Here is a 19,755-nt window from a genome sequence, read left to right as displayed (position 1 = left end):
CGCACTCTTATAAGAATCCAACACCACCGCTGATCTGACAGGAGGTGGAGCTCAGGCGGTAATGCGAGTGATGGGGAGTAGCTATAAATACAGATGAAGCTTTGCTCACTGGCCTGCCGCTCATCTTCTGCTGTGAGGCCTGGTTCCACAGCCCAGTACTGGTCCATGGCCCGGGGGTTGGGGACCCCTGAGCTGCCACATTCTATCATCCAAGGTCCAATCAGGAGACAAAAACCATATCAGTTATTTAAATGGAAAAGTTTAGTATAAACGACTGTAAAGTAGTAGAATGTAGTGAGCTACTAAAGGAGATAAAAGAGGATTCTAAGAGGTACAGAAATGGCACCTGCAGATAGCAGCTACCACCTTTAACATTAATGCGAGGTGAATAAGGAAGGAAAATTCAAAATTGAGAGGCCTCCCACACCAAGGTTGAGATGCATAACTCCAAGGAGATGTGTGGCTGTCACAGGAACCTTCAACCTTCTCGTGGCAACGGAACTGCTACAGGACATGAGCCACAGCAGCCCCACCACTGGGTGACAGAGAACTTGATGGAGGGCACAGACCTCAGCTGGTCAACAGGACTCACTGACCACAGCTCAGGTCTCAAGATGTGGACTTGTTAGTCAAATGCTCCTAGCAAGGGAGTGAGGAAAGAGAAGGGAAAGGAACTCAGGACCAAGAAGACTGAGAAGGAGCCAGACAGGTAAGAGGAAAAGGTATTATGGAGGGCATTATGCTAAGTGAAATAAGTCAGAGAGAGAAAGACAAATACTCTATGATATCACTTATATGTGGAATCCAAAAAAATACAATAAACTCGTAAATATAACAAAAAGGAAATAGACTCAGGTATAGAGAACAAACTAGTGGTTTCCAATGGGGAGAGGGAAGAGGGGAAGGGCAAGAGAGGGGTATGGGATTAAGAGGTACAAACTACTATGTATAAAATAAATAAGCTACAAGGATATTGTACAACACACAAATATAGCCAATATTTTATAATAACTATAAATGGAGTATAACCTTTAAAAATTGTGAAACACTATGTTGTACACCTGTAACTTATATGATATTGTGCATCAACTATATCTCAAAAAAAAAAAAAAGGAGTCAGACAGGTAAGAGGAAAAACAGAAAAGTGGGGGGTAACAGAATCTGAGAGTCAATGTCTGATGCTGCTAAGAGAACTGTCTCAACACCAGCTTTTTGTATTTGCAAGTTTCCTCTATGAGGTTTTTTCTTCTAACCCATCTTCATCTAATCCTACTTAACATTTATACCTTTCAATATCAATTTAGATATCTCCTCTTCTGGGTGCCTTCTCAAATCTGCCCCTTAAACACATGGTTAGGTGCTCCTTTGGCCGCTAAATGCATTTGCACTTATCCTTGTGATAAAATTCAAGCTCCTTAAACTATGAGATTATGTTTTATTCCTCACCATATCTCCGGATCATAACACACTTCTCAGCACATTGTTAGCATTTCAGCATTTGATAAATTTTTTTTAATCTTAATAAATTGCTCTTTTCTCTGTCCCAAATCACTTTTGTTATACTTCCATCAAGGCACTTATTAACTATTATTATTTTTGTATGTTATTTCCTCTCCCCAAGAAACCATTAGCTCCTACTACTATGATTGACAAGCACTGTGTATTCCACAGACTAAGCATTTTCTAAATATTTGCTGTATAAAATGTCACCAAACTCATAAAAGGTGATTAAACTATAGTAAGACTGTTTCAGGATTGGCTTTTGAACTGTGTCTGAAGACACTTCCTTTTATAACTTTATCAGGAGGCATGCAAGAACCTGGGGGAGTACTGTTTTAAACTCATTTGACTACAAGAAGCAAATTAGCTTAAATGGAAAGGGGGAAGTTTCTTCCTATTAGGAGTAGGGCTGCTGTGGAAACTCTGGAGTGAGCTGGAATCAGGCCCTTCATTGCAGGCAAGAGCATTCTCTGTCCCTACCCTCCTGCACATCCTCTGCTTCCATCCTCCCACTCACAGTGGCCTTTCATTCATTCCTTCATCCTTTTCTTCCTTTCTTTTCTTCCTTGATAACAATGATGGAATCACAAGGTAAGGGAGGGAAATGCTGTTGAAAAGCATTCCTGGGAATTCCTTCCCTGGAGGTCCAGTTGTTAGGACTCCGAGCTTCCAGTGCAGGGGGTGAGGGTTGGATCCCCGGTAGGGAAACTAAGATCCCACAAGCCACGAGGCCAAAAAAACCAAAAAACAAAAGCCTTTCCCTAAGGTTGGCAATGGCCTCCTACAGCTCCAGAATTTACAGATCCTCCATTCAAGAGAGGTTCCAAACTGAGATTGAATTATTTTATCCAGCCCCACACTGAGAGTGAAGGGACTTTGATTTACCCAGTTTGTGTCAAGTGCCTACTCCTGGTCCACTCAACTGCAGGGTCTTGCAGCAAAAGCATGGCTAAGAGTTATCCCTGTAACTGCAGCAATGGATCAGTAGGGGATAGAGGTTAGGAAGGATAGGAAACTAAAGAACTAGACAGAAAGAACCTACTACATTATCCACTACACAACCCACCCAGGTCAGAGTTTAAGAGGAGGAAACCATGTCTCGGGGGGAGGAAGGATCCTAAACAACTATAGCGTTGGCCCTAGATTTAATAGTCAGCAGTCCAATGTAGGCAGTGTAGGGTCAGGTCTGATGTGACTCGGTGGACACGAAGGTCCTAGATCTCATCCCTAGTCACATCAGATACGGCCACTTATGGGGCAGAGGCTCCTTCAGCAGCTCCTTCGGTAGCTCCCATCTTGCTCAGTTATGTCTGACCAATTGGTGAAGGCTGGCCTGCAGGTGAAGGCACTGGAGCTGGGGACAATGGAGGCTTATGATTTCTAGTGTGTTTTGCATCTAGCAGCATATCATTATCCAAACTGACCACTTTGAAAGGCAGCATTTTTCAATGTAGCTAAATATGTTCTTGTAAGTATGTATAGTTTATCACATCTCATACCACTTGTCCTATATTTATTATAGGAGAGGATGACATTGAGCAAGCTGTATATTTAATGTCTCATTTGTTTTACTAATGGAAAAATGACAAAGGAAATTAACCAAAAAAAAAAAAAACCCACTGAATTTTATGGATTTGATCATCAGCTCTGCTGCCTCATATCAACTGTTATCTACTTTCTTAAAATCATATGGACTTTTAAAAAAATCTTAACTCATAACTCATTGACCAGAATGGGCCCCAGGGCCAACCTACCACCAAGTGAAATCTGACCATGTGTTGTTTAAAGGCAGAGCTGGAACTGCTCCAGGACTAGCACGACCCATTGCTTTTCCTCTGCTACACACATTCCCCAACCACATCTCTGCCCTAGCCCTTTACAGATGTGTTACACCTGTAAGGATTATCTGCATTTTTAAACTAAAAGAAATAAAACAATTATCAGAAATTTTAGGTGTAGGAGAAGTGAGGTTGTAGAAATAGAAATGGATGTAGATACAGAATTTCCTGTCCTTTCAAATGAGATCGCTGTATAAATATCTTTATTTAAGTTGGTCCACGGTGTTCTATACTATGGAGTGTGGAGCTGAAGGAGTCTAGCAAAATTAGTTAAAGAATATTTTAATTACTTTGGTTCCGTATCATCCTAATTTGTAATCCAACACCTAAAAACTGTTCCCCTTTCTACGAAGAAATAAACCATTTTTTATCCATCTAGTTTTTTTATTTCTGTGCATTCCTTTCAGATCAACTGCACAAAACACAAACCTCTTATTAATCACATCTCTCTAGGCACACCTACACATTGTCCACCAGATGGCAATGGAAGCCCACCAACAGTTTATACCACAAAGGAGAAAATTAATCAAGACAAAGGGCTGTGGGGACGTTGCTTTCTATCTTTTTTAAACCTAATTGTTAAATGGAGGAGGGTTGTTGCATTTTAGAGCCTTAGATATTGGGCTTTTCAAAAAGCCTAATTAAAAAAAAAACTTTTAGAAAGATATGTTAATGACCGTGTTTTTAGTACTCTAACTAGATTACATTTTCTGGTGATTTTTTTCAATGAAACAAAATGGTACTGAACATCTGCTTGGGTAAAGTTTGCTAAGATATATTTTTTAAGTTCTCAGTAATCTGCTCATGGAAGTGCTTGGCTGGGGGAGGAGTAGAAAGTGGCATTCCTCTACATGCTTGAAATCTCTTACGCTTTTTCTCACCCAACTAAGGCACATGAGAGAATATCCTCTTCACAGACCTCATCAGCTGCTGGAAACTGGGTCAGCTACTTTTGCACTTGGATTCTGGAGTCTTTCAGGCAACCATCCCTTCTTCCTCTATGACTTCCCCCATGTCTCATCCCACTCACTGAATTATTAGGATAATTGTGAGCTTGGGGAGAGTTTCTTAATCATTTTGAGTTTCATATTTCTCAACCTGAGAATTATTTTTTAAATGTCTACTATTTTGTGGAAATAATATTTTAATGAACCTAAAACAATGCCTGGCTCTTGGTAGGTGCTCAAACAATAGCAACAATTATTATTTTTGCCTCCAATTTCTACCTTATTTTGAAAGTGAACATGTGACTTATTAACCATAGTCATTTGTATAGTGTTATCATTTTTGCCTCATGATAAATGCAACAGAATTCTTGCAACAGAATTATGACTGTGCCTATGGTTTATGTGTGCAGGTTAACTATCAAAATTTACATATTTTATGTCTACAAAGAACTCAGGAACTCATGTCTGTGCAGCCATTACAATTTTTGGTTTCTTTAGCCTGGTAGGCTGAATACAACAACATAGTACACACACAGAAGAAATGCCACCTCAGCTCAGAGTGTGTCTCAAAGCACATATTTTCCAAACTTCAGATGAGGGGGGAGAAACTAATAGATCTCAGAACCGCTGGCTCCCCAGCTCTTAGTTATGGACAAAGTATACGGATTATACGCTTCAGTTATGCAACTTATAGCTTCATTGGAGTAAGCATTTTTTTTGTCTTGGAAACTAGACAGGAAATCCCCACTTTACTCATCTATCATAAATCTCAGGAAATAAGAACAGCTAGGCCTAGAGATCCTTTTTGGATTAAGCTTGTTCAATCTACAACCGGGTACCATGTGATCCAGTGTCTGTGGGGAGTCTCATTAGAAGATAATGGCACTGGTTTTGATAAATAATAAAGATCTTTATTATTATAAGTTTCCTTAGAGATGTAATACAGAGGCCTTTCACTGAAAAAGCAGAAAGGAAAGCTTCTTACAATACCTCTGTATATATTTCCTCTCTCCGAAGTTCCTTACTCATGATAGCTAAAATCTCCTACTGCTCTTTCAATCCCCCAGTCCCTCAGAGGGACTTTGCTTCCACTTTGTTCACTACCTTCTTCCCACATGATGTAAAAGTGAGAAGCCATGGGTTCCAGTGTCCCTGTGTACCAGCCACACCCAGAGGACGGCTGGAGGTCTCCTGGTTATTCTTCTCTTCTTGGTAAGAAGCACGTGGCATCCCCTGGAATGTGTATTTCTCTTTTCCTGAATGTTTGCCTACATTCCCTACCTTGTTATATTTAAAAGGAGAAAACTTCCTGGGAGAAATTCTTGTTTAAAATAACTCTCTCTTGTACCAAGTTTCCTGTAGCTTAAGCCCTATAATATTATATGCTTGCTAGCATGTGATAAGGACTATTTTAGTCTATTACACAGCAACTGTGCATAGGAATCTACTTGATTTCTACTTTTCATTAGTGAAGAAGAAGGCTATTATAAGAAGAAAAAAAAAAAACCTTCTTGAAAGAGATTATGAACCAAGAAAGTAAAGAAACTCTACTTCAATACCTGAATATAATATAGAGGAAAGGAAGGACCTCACAGGAAGGACATTGTTTAGTTTACTAGGGCTGCCATGACAAAATACCACAGACTGGGTAACTTAAAACAATAAAAATGTATTTTCTCATAGTTCTGGAAACTAGATGTCCAAGATCGAGGTTTCAGCAGGGTGGGTTTCTTTTGAGGCCTCTCTCCCTGGTTTGCAGATAGTTTGCAGATAGTATCTTCTCTCTGTGTGTCCTCACATGATCTTTCATCTTCTTATAAGGACACCAGCCAGATTGGATTAGGGCCCATTCATATGACCTCATTTTACCTTAATTACCTCTTTAAAGGTCCTATCTCCAAATACAGTCACATTCTGAGTTATCAGGGGTTAGAACTTCAACATATGAATTATGAGGGGATGCAATTTAGCCCATGACAGAGATTTAAATTTTACAGGAATTAGAGTTGGATATGCCTTTGAAGACTTTAAGGATATTAATAAAGGTTTCTTAATTACTGAAAATATCAAACTAAATGAAATCCAAATGACAAATAGAATGACAGGCTATGGAATCTGGAATTAGGAGAAAGTAGCTAAACCTCCCCCCCAGTGTGGGGATACCTTCTCCAGGATCTGTGCTTGAAAGTATTTCATGTATCAAAATTCAACTCATTTGTCCTTGTTCTGACATCTGAAGCAACAGGCTTACCACTCTTCAGAAGAAAGCTTTCAAAGCTTTTAGGAAGTTTATCATTTTGCCTGGTCTTTTCTTCTCTAGTCCAAATCCCCCAAATTCCTGGACATTTTTTATATGGCAAGCTTTTTAGACATCTTGCCGTCATAGTGTTTTTTAAAAGTATGGCTCTCTAAATGAATTGGTATCTTCGACATGTTTTTAATCTGGCATTTTTTGAATAGGGAATTGTGTTTCACACAACAGATTTTTTTCACGTAATTGAAGTTTATCCTTTCAAGTAGTAACAGAAAAATTAACTTAATCTTCTGTAAAACAGAAACACTCCTTATGATATTTTAACTTACAAAGTTTCATTTTAAAAAATCAGCCCTTTTTTTTTTTAAAATACTGAGCAACAGTATATCAACTTTACCTGCTTCCAGCAGATGGCACTAAAGATTGTACAAACTAATTTTCGTCTAGGGTAGAGCTTCCCAGCCCTTTCATGTCATAGCAGAGCTGGAAAATAAGAGTATTTTTCCTGGATAAGTAAACAGTGTGTTGCAGCCGAAGAAGAGGCGCATCGGGGGTCACCTAAAGGCCCCCTCTGGTTCTGAACTGTGTTGCTTCTACATTCGTATGTTGAAGCCCTAACCACCACCATCCCTCATGTGCCTGTAATGGAAACAGGGCCTTTGAGGAGGTGATTAAGGTTAAATGAGGTCAGAAGGTAGAACCATGATCTGATAGAACTGGTGCCCCTGTAGGAAGGGAAGTCCCTGGTGGCGCAGTGATTGAGAATCTGCCTGCCAACGTGGGGGCCACGGGTTTGATCCCTGGTCCAGGAAGATCCCACATGACGCGGAGCAACTAAGCCGCGGCCTGTGCTCTAGAGCCTGTGAGCCACAACTACTGAGCCCGTGAGCCACAGCTACTGAAGCCCGCGTGCCTAGAGCCCGTGCTCTGCAACAAGAGAAGCCACCGCAATGAGAAGCCCACGCACCACAACGAAGAGTAGCCTCTGCTCGCCGCAACTAGAGAAAGCCCATGCACAGCAATGAAGACCCAACGCAGCCAACAATAAATAAATAAATGAATAAAAATTTTTTAAAAAAACAGAAGAGACACCAGAGAGATAGCTCTCCCTTCACCGTGTGAGAACACAATGAGAAGGTGGAGGTCTGCAAGCCAGGAAGAGGGCTCTCACCAGAACCTGACCATGCTGGCACCCTGATCTCAGACTTCCAGCTTCCAGAACTGTGAGAAAATAAATTTCTGTTGTTTAAGCTAACCAGGCTATGGTATTTTGTTACAGCCGCCTGAGCTAATACACCATCTTTCTACAACAAACAATAACCAGCAAGAGGAAAAGGAATTGGCAAAATGGAAACATTGTTGAATGGTTGGCAAGATGATCAGTGTCAACATTGGGCACCCATTAACCCATTAGGTGTTTCAGTATCTTAAAGGCCTAAGAAAGTACTGCTCGTGTAGAAAGCCAGGGAAATTCCAGACCCATTTTAATCTGTACATCAACAGGAACGATGGGAATACACTATAGCTACTAAGAGGTTCCCTTAGGATTGCAAAGAGGGGCATTCCTTCCCTCAATGGACTTTCAAATGTAAATGAAAAGATGCCCTTTGGAACCTTGCTGCTCAAAGTGTGGTCCAGGATCAGAAGCATCAGCATCACCTGGGAGCTGGCTAGAATTTCAGAATCTCAGGCCTTCCCAAACCTACCAAATCACAATTTGCATTTTAACAAGATCCTCAAGTGATTCATAGGCACATTAAATTTTGAGAAGCATCACTTTACATCTTATATCAGCAAAACAAAAAGAGAAGCGTAAGCTTGGTTCTAAAGCTTCAAAGAAGCTCACTTTTGGGAATTCCCAAAAGTGGCAGTCCAGTGGTTAGGAATCTAAGCTTCCACAGCTGGGAGCCTGGGTTCAATCCCTGGTGGGGAACTAAGATCCTGCAAGCTATGTGGCACAGCCAGAAAAAAAAAAGGAAAAGGGGGGGGAAAAAAAGCTCACTTTTCTGTTTGGTGGAAATACACTTGTGGCCTAGGAGAGTTTACCCTGGATTTGTGAATATTGGGACTTATGAACAAGGAGCTTTGGGAACCTAACCTGTTCATATGTAAAAGAGTTTATAAGGTTCTAAAAATGGGTTGTATATCCCTGCTGTCAATGCCCTTCAGAATACCAGGTAAGAAACTCTCAGATGGTAGAGACCTGTGGGCTATGTTTATCATATTCTCAGTGTAATATACAGGGTTGTTCAATTTAACTAATTGCCCCAGACTGCTGTGCATTTAAGTTCTTCCATTTTTTCAATATTCTGATGGTGATTGCTGCTCTCACTGTGCCTATATCAACAGTGTTTCCTTCTCCTGCCTCGTGATTCATTGTTTCTAACCTGCTGGGGGCTGGATAAGTGGATAACTACAGAAATTACGGTATAGCTAAAATAATAGCCAAATATTCTAAGTGAGAACTTGAGAGAATTTTCTGTAAGTGCACTTTTGCACGTAGGCTGACTATGTGGTAATTATTTGCCTAAAAATCCCACCTTTCTTTTTTTCTTTTAGGATCTTAGTTTGCCTTAGACAGTTGAGACTTAAATGATAGTTAAATTACATCAACATAAGTGATCAAAAGATATGAACATCAGAGAAATTATTTCTTCCCATCATAATATGTCCTGGAACTCAACTTAGAATGCCCTAATTGGGGTCCCCAACTCCCGGGCCACGGACCAGTACCGGTCCATGGCCTGCTGGGAACCGGGCCGCAGAGCAGGCGGTGAGCAGCGGGTGAGCAAGTGAAGCTTCATCTGCCGCTTCCCGTCCCTCCCCGTCCCTCCCCATCCCTCCCCATCCCTCCCCATTGCTTGCATTACCGCCTGAACCATCCCCCATCGCCCCCACCCTGTCTGTGGAAAAACTATCTTCCACAAAACTGGTCTCTGGTGCCAAAAAGGTTGGGGACAGCTGGCCCTAATAAAAAGGAGAAACAAAGATTCACAAGGAATGTGAGAAAAAAATAACACAAGTTTATAGAAAAAAAATCAAGAAATAAATATAAGAAAGTAGGATTATATGTAAAGGATCCTGCATAGGATCTTCAGGGACAGATTACATCCTATTAATCTTTGTATCCTCAATACCTGGCCTACTAAAAATGCAATAAATGTGTAAAGAGATCAGAAAAAGGAGAGGAAAGAAGAAAATCATGTCTTCATATTGGGAGAGGTACATCTAATAGGGAATGCCACTGAAAGAGGAAAGGTATTCTACAAAGGTCACATGTAATTTAAAAACTAGAGGGAAAAAAAAAAAAGCTGAGGAAGATGGGAAGCCAGGTACAACAGAGAAGGACCTGGATTAGCATTTTTTGAGATAAAAAGAGGTGTTCAGTTGTCCAAGGCTCCCACAACTTCTGTTACAGAGAATGTGAGTCCTAAATTGGGGGTGACAAATAGTGATACGTGTGTCAGAATTTGACATTCAGCAAAAATGTCCCTCCTGCACCTGTGGCAGGGCTTACTTTCAATTATAGCACTTTTTCCCATTGAACACAAACTGGGCAACAGCATTTATCTTCACATAGCCCATCGAAACAATTAAGATTGACGCTACCATATTTGACGCTCCTGGAACAAAGTATCACTTTTAATGACTGGCAAAAGATTGGAGAAATGTCCTGAAGAAAAGGACCATCGTTTCCTGATGTTGAAAAGAATGAACCAATTCAGCTTAACTTTGCGATTCAAAGCAGTGGTCCTCAAATTTTCTTGTGCATCAGAAACACCAGGAAAGCTTGCTATTGGGTCGCATCTCCAGAGTTCAGTAGGTCTGTGGTGGGACCTGAGAACTTGCATTTCAAACACTTTGATATTTGCCATTCTAAATGTCACTGGAACAAATTCTAAATATGTAAAACTGAAAATCCTTTGACAAGCAAAATAGTACATAATAATTAGCATAGCTTTATGAAGAAAAATGTAAATTAATCAAGTATACTACGTAGTGAATAGAGCAAAGACTTTGGAGCTAAACAGACTTTGGTTTGAGCTCTGGTTCTGCCATTTACAGGTTCATGATTTTTACTAAGATTACTTGAACTCTATATAAGCCTTAGTTTCCTCTGGTAAAATGGGGATAAGAAAAATATCCAATAGAGTTATTGTGAGGACTAAATGGGGGGGGAATATATCTAAAGTGACTAGCACAGTGCCTGGTACATGGTAAGCATTCATTCAATCCTTCATCCTATTCCTCATTTTCTTCACCGATAGCAGTCATGGGACTTAGTAGAGTGAAATAACATATCTTCATAAAGGTTGTAGGATCTGTCATGCAAAAGATTCTTACAAGCATGCTAGAAAATACCACGGTGAATTAGCAGACAGGTGGAAAGAGCTTAGGTGATAAAGACTGTGGGGAAGATGGGTTAAAACACAGAGTCCCCGTCCTTCTTTAGGAGTCTCCCCTAAAGAGACGGGGCTCAACTTCAGTCCATATACCTGTGATTAAAATGGGCTTCTTATACCCCAAAGCAGCGGTCCCCAACCTTTTTGGCACCAGGGACCAGTTTCGTGGAAGACAATTTTTCCACAGACGAGGCAGCGGGTCGGGGGGATGGTTCAGGCGGTAATGAGAGCGATGGGGAGCGGCAGGTACCAGTCCGTGGCCCGGGGGTTGGGGACCCCTGCCCAAGAGGATACATTCCAAGGACAGAAAGCCAATTGGCTCGTTATTCCCTTACCCTTATAATAGCAGCCCTTAATACAGGGCTTTTCTCTGAGCCATTTTTCAAAGGCAGCATTGGAATCTGTAATCGTGTAATATTCTCGATGAAGCAGAGTGTGGTCTTTTGCTTATGCGGGGGCTTAGGTTTTTGCGGAAAAGCTGGAAATGCTGTAGAAAAGTGCTTGCCCATTTTGTGTAGATGGATGATGTATTGTTGAAAATCCTAAAACCCAGAAAGTACAAACTATTACAAAAGACAATTGTGGGCTGTATATTTGATGATACTAATGAATTATTTTTAATGATTTTAGGTATAATAACGGTATTGTGTTTATGTTATACATTTAGAGATACATGTTGAATACCTACTGATAAAATGATATGTCTGAAATTCATTTCGAAATAATCTCAGAAGGGACTTCCCTGGCTGTCCAGTGGTTAAGACTCCACACTTCCACTGCAGGGGGCAGTGGAACTGATCCCTGGTCGGGGAATTAAGATCTCATATGCTGCACAGTGCAGCCAAAAAGAAAAAAACTTAATCTCGGGAGAGTGGATGTTGGTGCCAGTATAGATAAGCAAGATTAGCCCTGAACTGACAAATGTTGACGCTGGCTGATGAGTATATATGGTCCATTATACTACTTTCTCTTACTTTGTATTTCTTTGAAATTATCTACCTAAAATGTTAAAAAATTCAAGTAGTTTTATTAATGGGATATTGCTTTCTAGGACAGGATTGTGTTATAATATCTGTACAGTGTAATTTTCTCTAAAGATTCTGAAAATTTACATTTAACAAAATTATTGGCTTTTAAACCTAAGAATTTGGCTTAATGCATCTTTCACATGCAGGAACTAGTATATTTTAGCTTCTGGATATTGTAATGTAAAAGTATTGCTTGGGTTGCTTATTAGTGTAGTGTATAAAATGGAAAGGAAAAATTAATCAGAATTATGGAAATAAGAATAAAGATAAATTCCAAAAACAAAAGTACAAATCCAACTACTGAAATCCTATTTGTAATTCATTTGGTGCGTTAAAGCACCAAGTATCATTAATTCACGGCAGCAACTAAAGGGAAGCTTCGCATTATTCTAGGACTACAACACACTTTATGTTTGGCATAATCATTCAGTAATTAGACATCGCTCCAGAAATACAACCTTGCAACATCCCATTCGGAATTCGACGCTTTTGAACAATTTCATTTCTAACAAACACAGAATGACTGTGGCATACTCAGGATTCCAAGATGGCAAAACGACTTGGGTAATGCAGTCCCAGGGCTTGCTTACCAGTTAACATGCTGGGACAGGCCAGAGATTCAACGATTTCATAAGCGAAGACAAACCACGCTGAGTTCTTGCTTTGGGTGTTACAGCTTCTCTTCTGAACATCAACAGGATGAGCCAACTCTTGGCAAAAATCATGAGGACGATAAAGTTTGCCTTTCAGCTTCCCTTATACTCCATTTCCCCCTTTCCTTTCCCAGGATTTAAGTCAGTGGGAAAAGTTCTCAATTCTTATTGAGATACTGTGCTTATCATAGAGAAATATTTCTTTTTCTTTTGCCCAGGATTATAATTCCCTACGGACAGGGAGCTTGAATGTCTATTTCCTTTAGGATTTAATATTAAGGGGGAAAACACCTCAAGATTAAAAAAAAAGCCAAACCCAGGGTTCCTCTTCGGAGGAAGGGTGAGCGGGGTCAGTCCGGCCAGGCGCTGCCTTGGTCTCTGGAGGTCACCCCGCAGCTCTGGAACCCCGTCCCCGCACCGCACCGCCCGGCCCAGGCCCGCCGCGCTCCTGCCTCCGCCCCACGTGGGAGCGGGCCCAGCGCCATCTATCCTGGTCCACCCCTTTCGCCCCGAGGCGACAGCAGGTCAGCCCGGGCCCGAGGTCGCAGGGCTGGCTGGGAGGCTGCCGCCCCGCGCCCCGCCTCCGGCCTGGGCGCGCCGGGCTCCGCCTGCAGGGGCCGCTGCGGCTCGCACAGTCAGCGCCTGCCGGGAGCGACCCGCGGGGTGGGAGTCCCGCGTCTCGGGGCTCGAGGCGGCGGCGGGGCAGGGCCGGGAGGGGTTCCGGCGCCCGCAGCGGCCGAGCTAGGCTCCAGGGCGGAGCGCGAGCACTCCAGCCACGGTCCCGGGTGACTCCGTCGGTGACGCCGGGCGCGTTCCTTCCTCTTCCTCTCGCCGCTCCGGCTCCGCCTTCCCTTCCCTTCCCTCCGCCCAACTACCCGAAGCGGAGCCGCGGCCGCCGCCCGCAGTGCCGTCATGTCGGCCCCCGCCGGGTCACCTCATCCGGCCGCCAGCTCCCGGATCCCGCCCAAGCTTGGCGGAGCCGCCGCCTCAGGAGCCGCCGCGCCCGCGGGCCCGGGCCCGGGGCCTCACCAGCAGAACGGTGAGGAGGGCGGCCGGGGCGGAGCGCGGGGCCTAGTGCTGGCGGGGCAGCCTGCGCGGCCGAATCGGGCGGGGCGGGAGGGAGGGCGGTGGGAGGGGGGGCGGCTGCCGGGGCGGGGTGGGGGGCGGCACGAGGCGGGGGTCGGCCCCGGGGGTTTGGGGGGGCTGGGGGGGAGGGGCGGCCCGGCCCGGGGGCCGGCCCAGGGAATCAGGGAGCAGGGCTGTCTCTGTAGTGTGACCCCGGGCCCGAAACCACGGGGACGAGTAGGGGCCATAGAAAAGGGGGAGACCAGACACCGCGTGAAATCCCTTTTATCCAGCCCGGGCGCAGGGGAGTTTCCACGGGCGACCCCTTCGCCCAGATACCGGCCGAAAAGCCGAGGCCGCAGAGTGCGTGGTCCGTGGAAGGCTGGTGTAGCCATGGAGCTGGGAGGGTTGTGCCCTTCCTGTCTCAGGAAAATTGCTCTGATTTCTGAGGCCCGGCGAGCACGCTGCCTGGAAGGGAACTGAAGTTAGTGCCCAAGTTTGTAGACAAAGGGTGTAAAGATGCAACACAAGTGTAACTGTAACCCTGACCCAGTTCGGCCTCAAGATCTGTCATTGCTGCTGCGGCCGCTACTCGAGCGTTTGGAGTTTGCTGGTCGTGTTTGAAAGGGAGCAGGTGTCAAACGGATTTAAACGAATACTTTTAGATCTGGGTGTTCCCCTCCCCGCCCCCCCCCCCCCCAGCTTCACTTTCAAAAACACAAAAACGTGCCAGAGTTGGCCCTGTTTGAGGCAAGGCCTTCATACCGGCAGCAGCCAATGCACCGTGAAAGCGCTTTCATACTAAGGTCGCGGGCTTTGGGGATGCGCGAGTTTCAGCTGAAAAATGATCGGTTCTAGTATTCCCTCATCTTGAGGTTTGGAATGTTCGTGGCTGGGGCCGGGGGAGAGGGGGCCTCCCTTTATAGACGATAACATTTTAGATGAGAACTCTCGAAAGTGATGGACTGAATACTTAAGAATATGTCTGGTTCTCTGTAAAAGAGAGCAAGGTCTGCTGGTACTCTTTAAAAATGGTTGTTGGACTGACCTATTTTATCCAATCTGTGAAATGAAAACTTACTAGACTTTATAAACCAGTTCAGCCAGCATCTAAATTTTATAACTGATACTTTTCAAGCTTGCAGTTTATCGTTTATCCTGAGAACCAGAAGTTGATTTTTTTTCATAAGTCAAACGTGATGGCTTAGCCTTATCCTTTGGATCAGCCATACTTGTCAGTATTACGTGCTTTACTTTCACTGGTCATTGTTTACTCTATGGGTTTTGAATGTGAACAGTGTAGTAGGTTTTGTACTTCTGTCCTGAACATACATGAAGATATTATTTGTGAGCAGGTTTTGTTCTTGTTAAACTTGATATAAATTCTTGTTTTTGTTTTGTTTTTAGAATAGCTTTGTGTGTGGAGGAACTAGAACATGATAATTTAGGAAGCGATCCCACGTCTTTTAGAATATTTTAAATCCATGATTAATAGTGATCCAAGGATTGTGTCTTGATTTTCTGAGTATGCATTATTGTCTTAGTGTACAGTTTTTAGAGTGGCAAGTATTTACCTCAGCCTTAACAAATTTTGTGAACGCTCAAGGAATGGCAGGATATCAGTTGTGATCAGGCGGTTAAATATGTAAAAACAAATCAGTTAATACATTTAGAAGCCAAAAATAGATGATGCTTGATTTCTGCTGTTTATAATCGTTACTTTGACATAATTCATTTCAACATTTTTTGCATGCTTGCCAGTTGGGGGCTCAAGGTTAGCCTAGTAGAAAAGACAGAATCCCTGCCTTTCTTGTAAATTGACGTGTATTTTGGTGATATTTGAGTTGGTTATGACCTTGAGGGATTTGACAGGGATGGATAGGAGAGGAGAGCTATCTCAAGGACATGAACAGAAGTCTCAAAATTTAGAAACTAAGAGGCAGAAAGGGTGTTGGGTGAGAGGGAAAACCCAAGAATACCTAAAAGGGGCCAAGTTACAGAAAGGCCTTAAATGCTAAGGAATTTAGAAATTAAGATAAAGAACTAGAGTTAATTTTTGTTTGTTTTTTGTAAAAGTAAGTAGCTTAAGTAGGTAAATAACAAGATAAAATCTGTTTTTGTTTTGTTTGTTAATCTTAGAAGAAAGTAATTTTTGCTATATGGTATTTGGCACCCATAGATAACGATTAAGCAGTCATTCAGGTTTGTGGTTGATTCTTTAGCCCCACGTAAACTAGTTTGCCTTTTAATATATCTCTGTGGAATTCCAGCACGGTGAAAAAGAAATAGGTCAGAAGTACGAGTTTGAAGCATCACAGAAGACAGAGTTGTAAAACTGGAATGGTACTTAGAGATCACTTAGCTTAGCGGTTATCAAACATTTTTAAAAACAGATTTGTTTTCCTGCAGAGCCCTGCTATAGAAATCAGAAAAAAGCAGAGCTGTTGTGGTTAAAATAGAGGTGGAGGTCCAGGTGTTTTGGGAACACAGTCTGTAAAACACCTAGTTCACTTCTCTAATTGAACAGATCCAGAAAGTTTTGGGTGGGTGTTTTTCACCAATGCCCGTATAAGCTTCTTGAGGGTAGCAGCCTGCCTCCTGTTCACTGCTGTATATTCAGGGCCTAGAACAAGTTATAGTCTCATTAAACATTTGTTAAATGAAGTCTAATACAGTCTTCTAGTTCCAAGTCCAATCTCTTTCTATTAACAGACTCTAAGAAGTCTCTTATTAGAAACTTTGATATTGGAAAGGGTAGGGAGGCAGAAATCGGGCCTTCATTATTACTTTTCCTTATTTTCTATGTTTAATTGTTAACATGCTTTCCCCCATTTATTTGAAGATAGAATTTGACTTCTTTGAGTCTTTGAAATATTTCTTCTTAAACTTCCTTCCTTGAAGTTATATTTCTGTACTTTAGTTTTTCATTGAGCACCATGTGGGCGGTTTAGAATTATTTGTATTTTCATATGAAGTGTTAGTTGAACATTTTTCAACTTTTACTCTGCCTTTTGAGAGTCCTTCCAAAACTGAGTCCTCAAACAAGGGGAGACTGAGTGAATAATATCCTGGTAATGATGGCATAACCCCATAATTTCCCCCAATCGACTTAAATTGAAAGAGGTCTTTTTAGAATTTTGGGGGGCGGTGGGTCACCCAAATTTACAGTAAAACACTGCTTTTTAATTCTACATTTAGGAAGCAAGTGGTGCTCATTTTCAAATGAAAATGTGTTTTCTTCCTTCCATGTGCCTTTTCCAAGAATGATACTACTGGCAGTTTTATCATTTTAATTGTTAATAATGCAAGGAAGATGAGATAGTAATGGGAATTACGAGAATTCATTATGGAAGCTATAAATAAATATACCATTCACTCAACAATACTGTCTGGTAGGTTATAGGAAACCCTTCAACTCTGAGAGCACATGCAAAATTTAAAATGATACAAATCTCCCTAGTGTGTCTGAAGTAAGTTTCTTTTGATCAGAGCAGTATCTGTGTCTCAGGTTTCTAGTCTTCCTTTCTAGCTAACCAGAAGCATCAGGTCCTCTCATGAAGATACTGCCATGGTATAACATAGCTTTCTGCACACATAATTTCCCCCTAGGTTGATTAATAGATATCTCAAGGATCTTAAAAAATATATAAACAAGTGTCTTTTATCTGGGTTTAGTTTTTATTGTTGTTGCTGTATTGCTTTGGTTATTTTTATTGTATTTTCATTCCCATGCCACTCCCTCCCCCTCAGTTTCTGAGGTTATATCTGTACTGATTTTTGTAAATCACATTCATTGCTACTGATCCTAGTATTTCAGCTAACTTCCATCTTTCTGATTCATCTGTGAACCCTGAAGTATTTATTAGATGCTAAAGACGTTGAAATAGAACAGATTTTGAGCCAATCTTCAGCAGACTTTCCTAGAAATGAGAGTATCTTCACAGTCAGCACTGCGTGTTAGAGCAGATCATGTTATATTCAGCCCTGGGGAAGCCACTATTATTTCCAGTAGGCTAAGCATACTCAGAATTGTCAGAAAGTGTGGGCTAGTGAAAAGGCTGTAGGCTCTGTTACAGCCCAGGGTTTTGTGGAGAAAATTACTTAACATCTCTGGACTTCAGGGGATAATAATACCTCCCTCGTAGGGTTGTTGAGAAGATTACATTAAATGAGGTACTATTTTTTAAAGTACCTGGTGCTTAGCAAAATGAGACGCTTAGCAAATGAGGGTCCCCTTCAAAATACCAGGATATAAATTCTTCATGTGGCAGATACCGCGTGAGTTTTCCTCATCACATTCCATGGCAGCATGCAGTAGGCACTCAATGGAGTAAGTGAACTTGTCTATTATTTTTTTACACTCCCTCCCACGAATCTGCTCTTGGAAGGTTTCCTCTAATAGGCCACTACCTCAGCTAGCTGGTTTGTGGGACGAGGGGTTTCATCGGTTTTAAGTTTTCTAAAATTGTGTGCTGAAAGCTACCTGTAAGAGGAACTGAGGAAAAAGAGGATGAAGTAGGGAGGGGGGAGGGACTAGTAAAATGCCTTGCCTAGGCAGTGGCCAGGTCCTAACTTGCTTGTTTTTCCTAGTATTTCTGTGAAATGGGCTTTGGAACCGGCAATACCTGGCTTCTTCACTACTTCCCAACTATTTGAAATTGTATGAATTAGTGACCTTTCGTGTCCCTGTTTGTTTGTTTGTAAAATGACAATAGTGGTACTTCACAGGACTTGAGAGAATTATATAAGATTATATATAGGAAAGTAAAGTACCTGGCATGTGGTAGGTTTTCAAACAATATTGATTTTCTTTTGGCCCCTTCACTCTTAGCACTCATTATCATGACATCCAAAGAGGACAACTGATGTAGTGGCAGGAATAACCTATACTTAGTGCAGTGAGATTTCATCCAAATGGTTGCATAGGCTGTGTCTGCCAGCAGTGACTGAACAGTTGTCTTTGTGGCTATTAGCCCTCCATCAGGAAGAATAATCCAGGGGAATCAGATGTGATGGAGACGCCCCAGTTTTTAAATCACTGGAGTTTCTAATTGCAGATTTCTTTAGAGGTGTATGTGTGTGTATACATTTTATGCTCACTAAAAATGTATTTTAGTAATATTATTGATACTTTATTGGTAGGGGTAGTATATTCAAACTATTTAGTAATCAGTACTGCATGTACTGACCACTGAATGGATACCAACCTTGCCCCTAGAGCAGAATTCAGACAGACTGCAGTGTGCCAGGCATTAGTCCTTTAGCTGCTAAGTCGTGAGTGGCTGTGTGGCAAGGGGCCAGCATGGTGGGGCGCAGCAGAGAGTCAGGGTCAGGACTGTGGCTTTTGACCAGCTGGTTCAAGAGCATTTTAACAGTTTGATAAGGACGATTGTTAAAGTGCATACTGGCTGAGTATTGACGGACTTCTTGGTTACTCAGTGATGAATGCATTACCTTCTTAGATCTGATTCTCCTTCTCCCAATTAGTACGAATTGTATCTCAATAGGATAGAGGAGTCTGTACTCCGATGACCTATCATTATCTTTTAAAGATAATGAAAACTTTTCATCTGACTTTTTAAAAAAGTTGGAAATTCAATTCAGGAAACGACTAATGAAACAAAAATACATTAAAAATGTTGCTTCTCTGTGGGATTGGTGGGGGGATGAGGAAACATTAAGAGCCTATGGTTTTTTTGTATAGTGACTAGACTTTCCATAAAATACTTGATTTGTAAATTTTGATTTTCATGTCGAGTTTGCTTAAAGCAGGAATAGAATGAGTTTTCCTTTGGTGAGACTCTTATCTCTGAAAGGAGATTATGTCACTTGAGGCAGACCTATCCCTTGGGTGGATCTTGTGATAATTTACTCTTGCTAAGGAGGGCATAGATGCTTATAGAAAATCAGGCTGTATCTAGCTTGTATATTATAATATCAGTCAGGCTGACCAGCTGAAACCTCTGCAGCTGTGATTAGAGTTGGGGAGATTATCCTGGATCTGGGCAGGCCTGATATAATTACAACCATCCTTATTAGAAACTGGAGGAGTCAGCCTGCAGAGAAA

General features: G+C 42.0%; 1 protein-coding gene and 1 long non-coding RNA gene across 7 annotated transcripts in view; one reads left to right on the top strand and one right to left on the bottom strand.

The window, feature by feature from the left end:
- LOC109548743 (uncharacterized) overlaps positions 1–13,164 on the bottom strand; it is a 92,950-nt gene extending 79,786 nt beyond the window's left edge. For both annotated transcript variants that reach the window (XR_012331909.1, XR_012331910.1), the window contains exon 1: positions 12,561–13,164. This is a non-coding gene — a long non-coding RNA (uncharacterized lncRNA). The remainder of the gene's footprint in view (positions 1–12,560) is intronic.
- Positions 13,165–13,529: 365 nt separating this feature from the next.
- The window catches only part of SEC24B (SEC24 homolog B, COPII coat complex component), a 92,567-nt gene continuing 86,341 nt past the window's right edge, over positions 13,530–19,755 (top strand). For all 5 annotated transcript variants that reach the window (XM_073804996.1, XM_033856788.2, XM_033856787.2 and 2 more), the window contains exon 1: positions 13,530–13,662. In XM_073804996.1, coding sequence (XP_073661097.1) covers positions 13,536–13,662 — 127 coding nt within the window. In that variant the 5' untranslated portion in view covers positions 13,530–13,535. The remainder of the gene's footprint in view (positions 13,663–19,755) is intronic.

This window comes from Tursiops truncatus, chromosome 5 (assembly GCF_011762595.2).
Source record: "Tursiops truncatus isolate mTurTru1 chromosome 5, mTurTru1.mat.Y, whole genome shotgun sequence".
In the NCBI taxonomy this organism is placed as follows: Eukaryota; Metazoa; Chordata; class Mammalia; order Artiodactyla; family Delphinidae; genus Tursiops; species Tursiops truncatus.
Note: the sequence above shows the minus strand (reverse complement) of the source record. Positions and strands in the feature narration are given on the sequence as shown.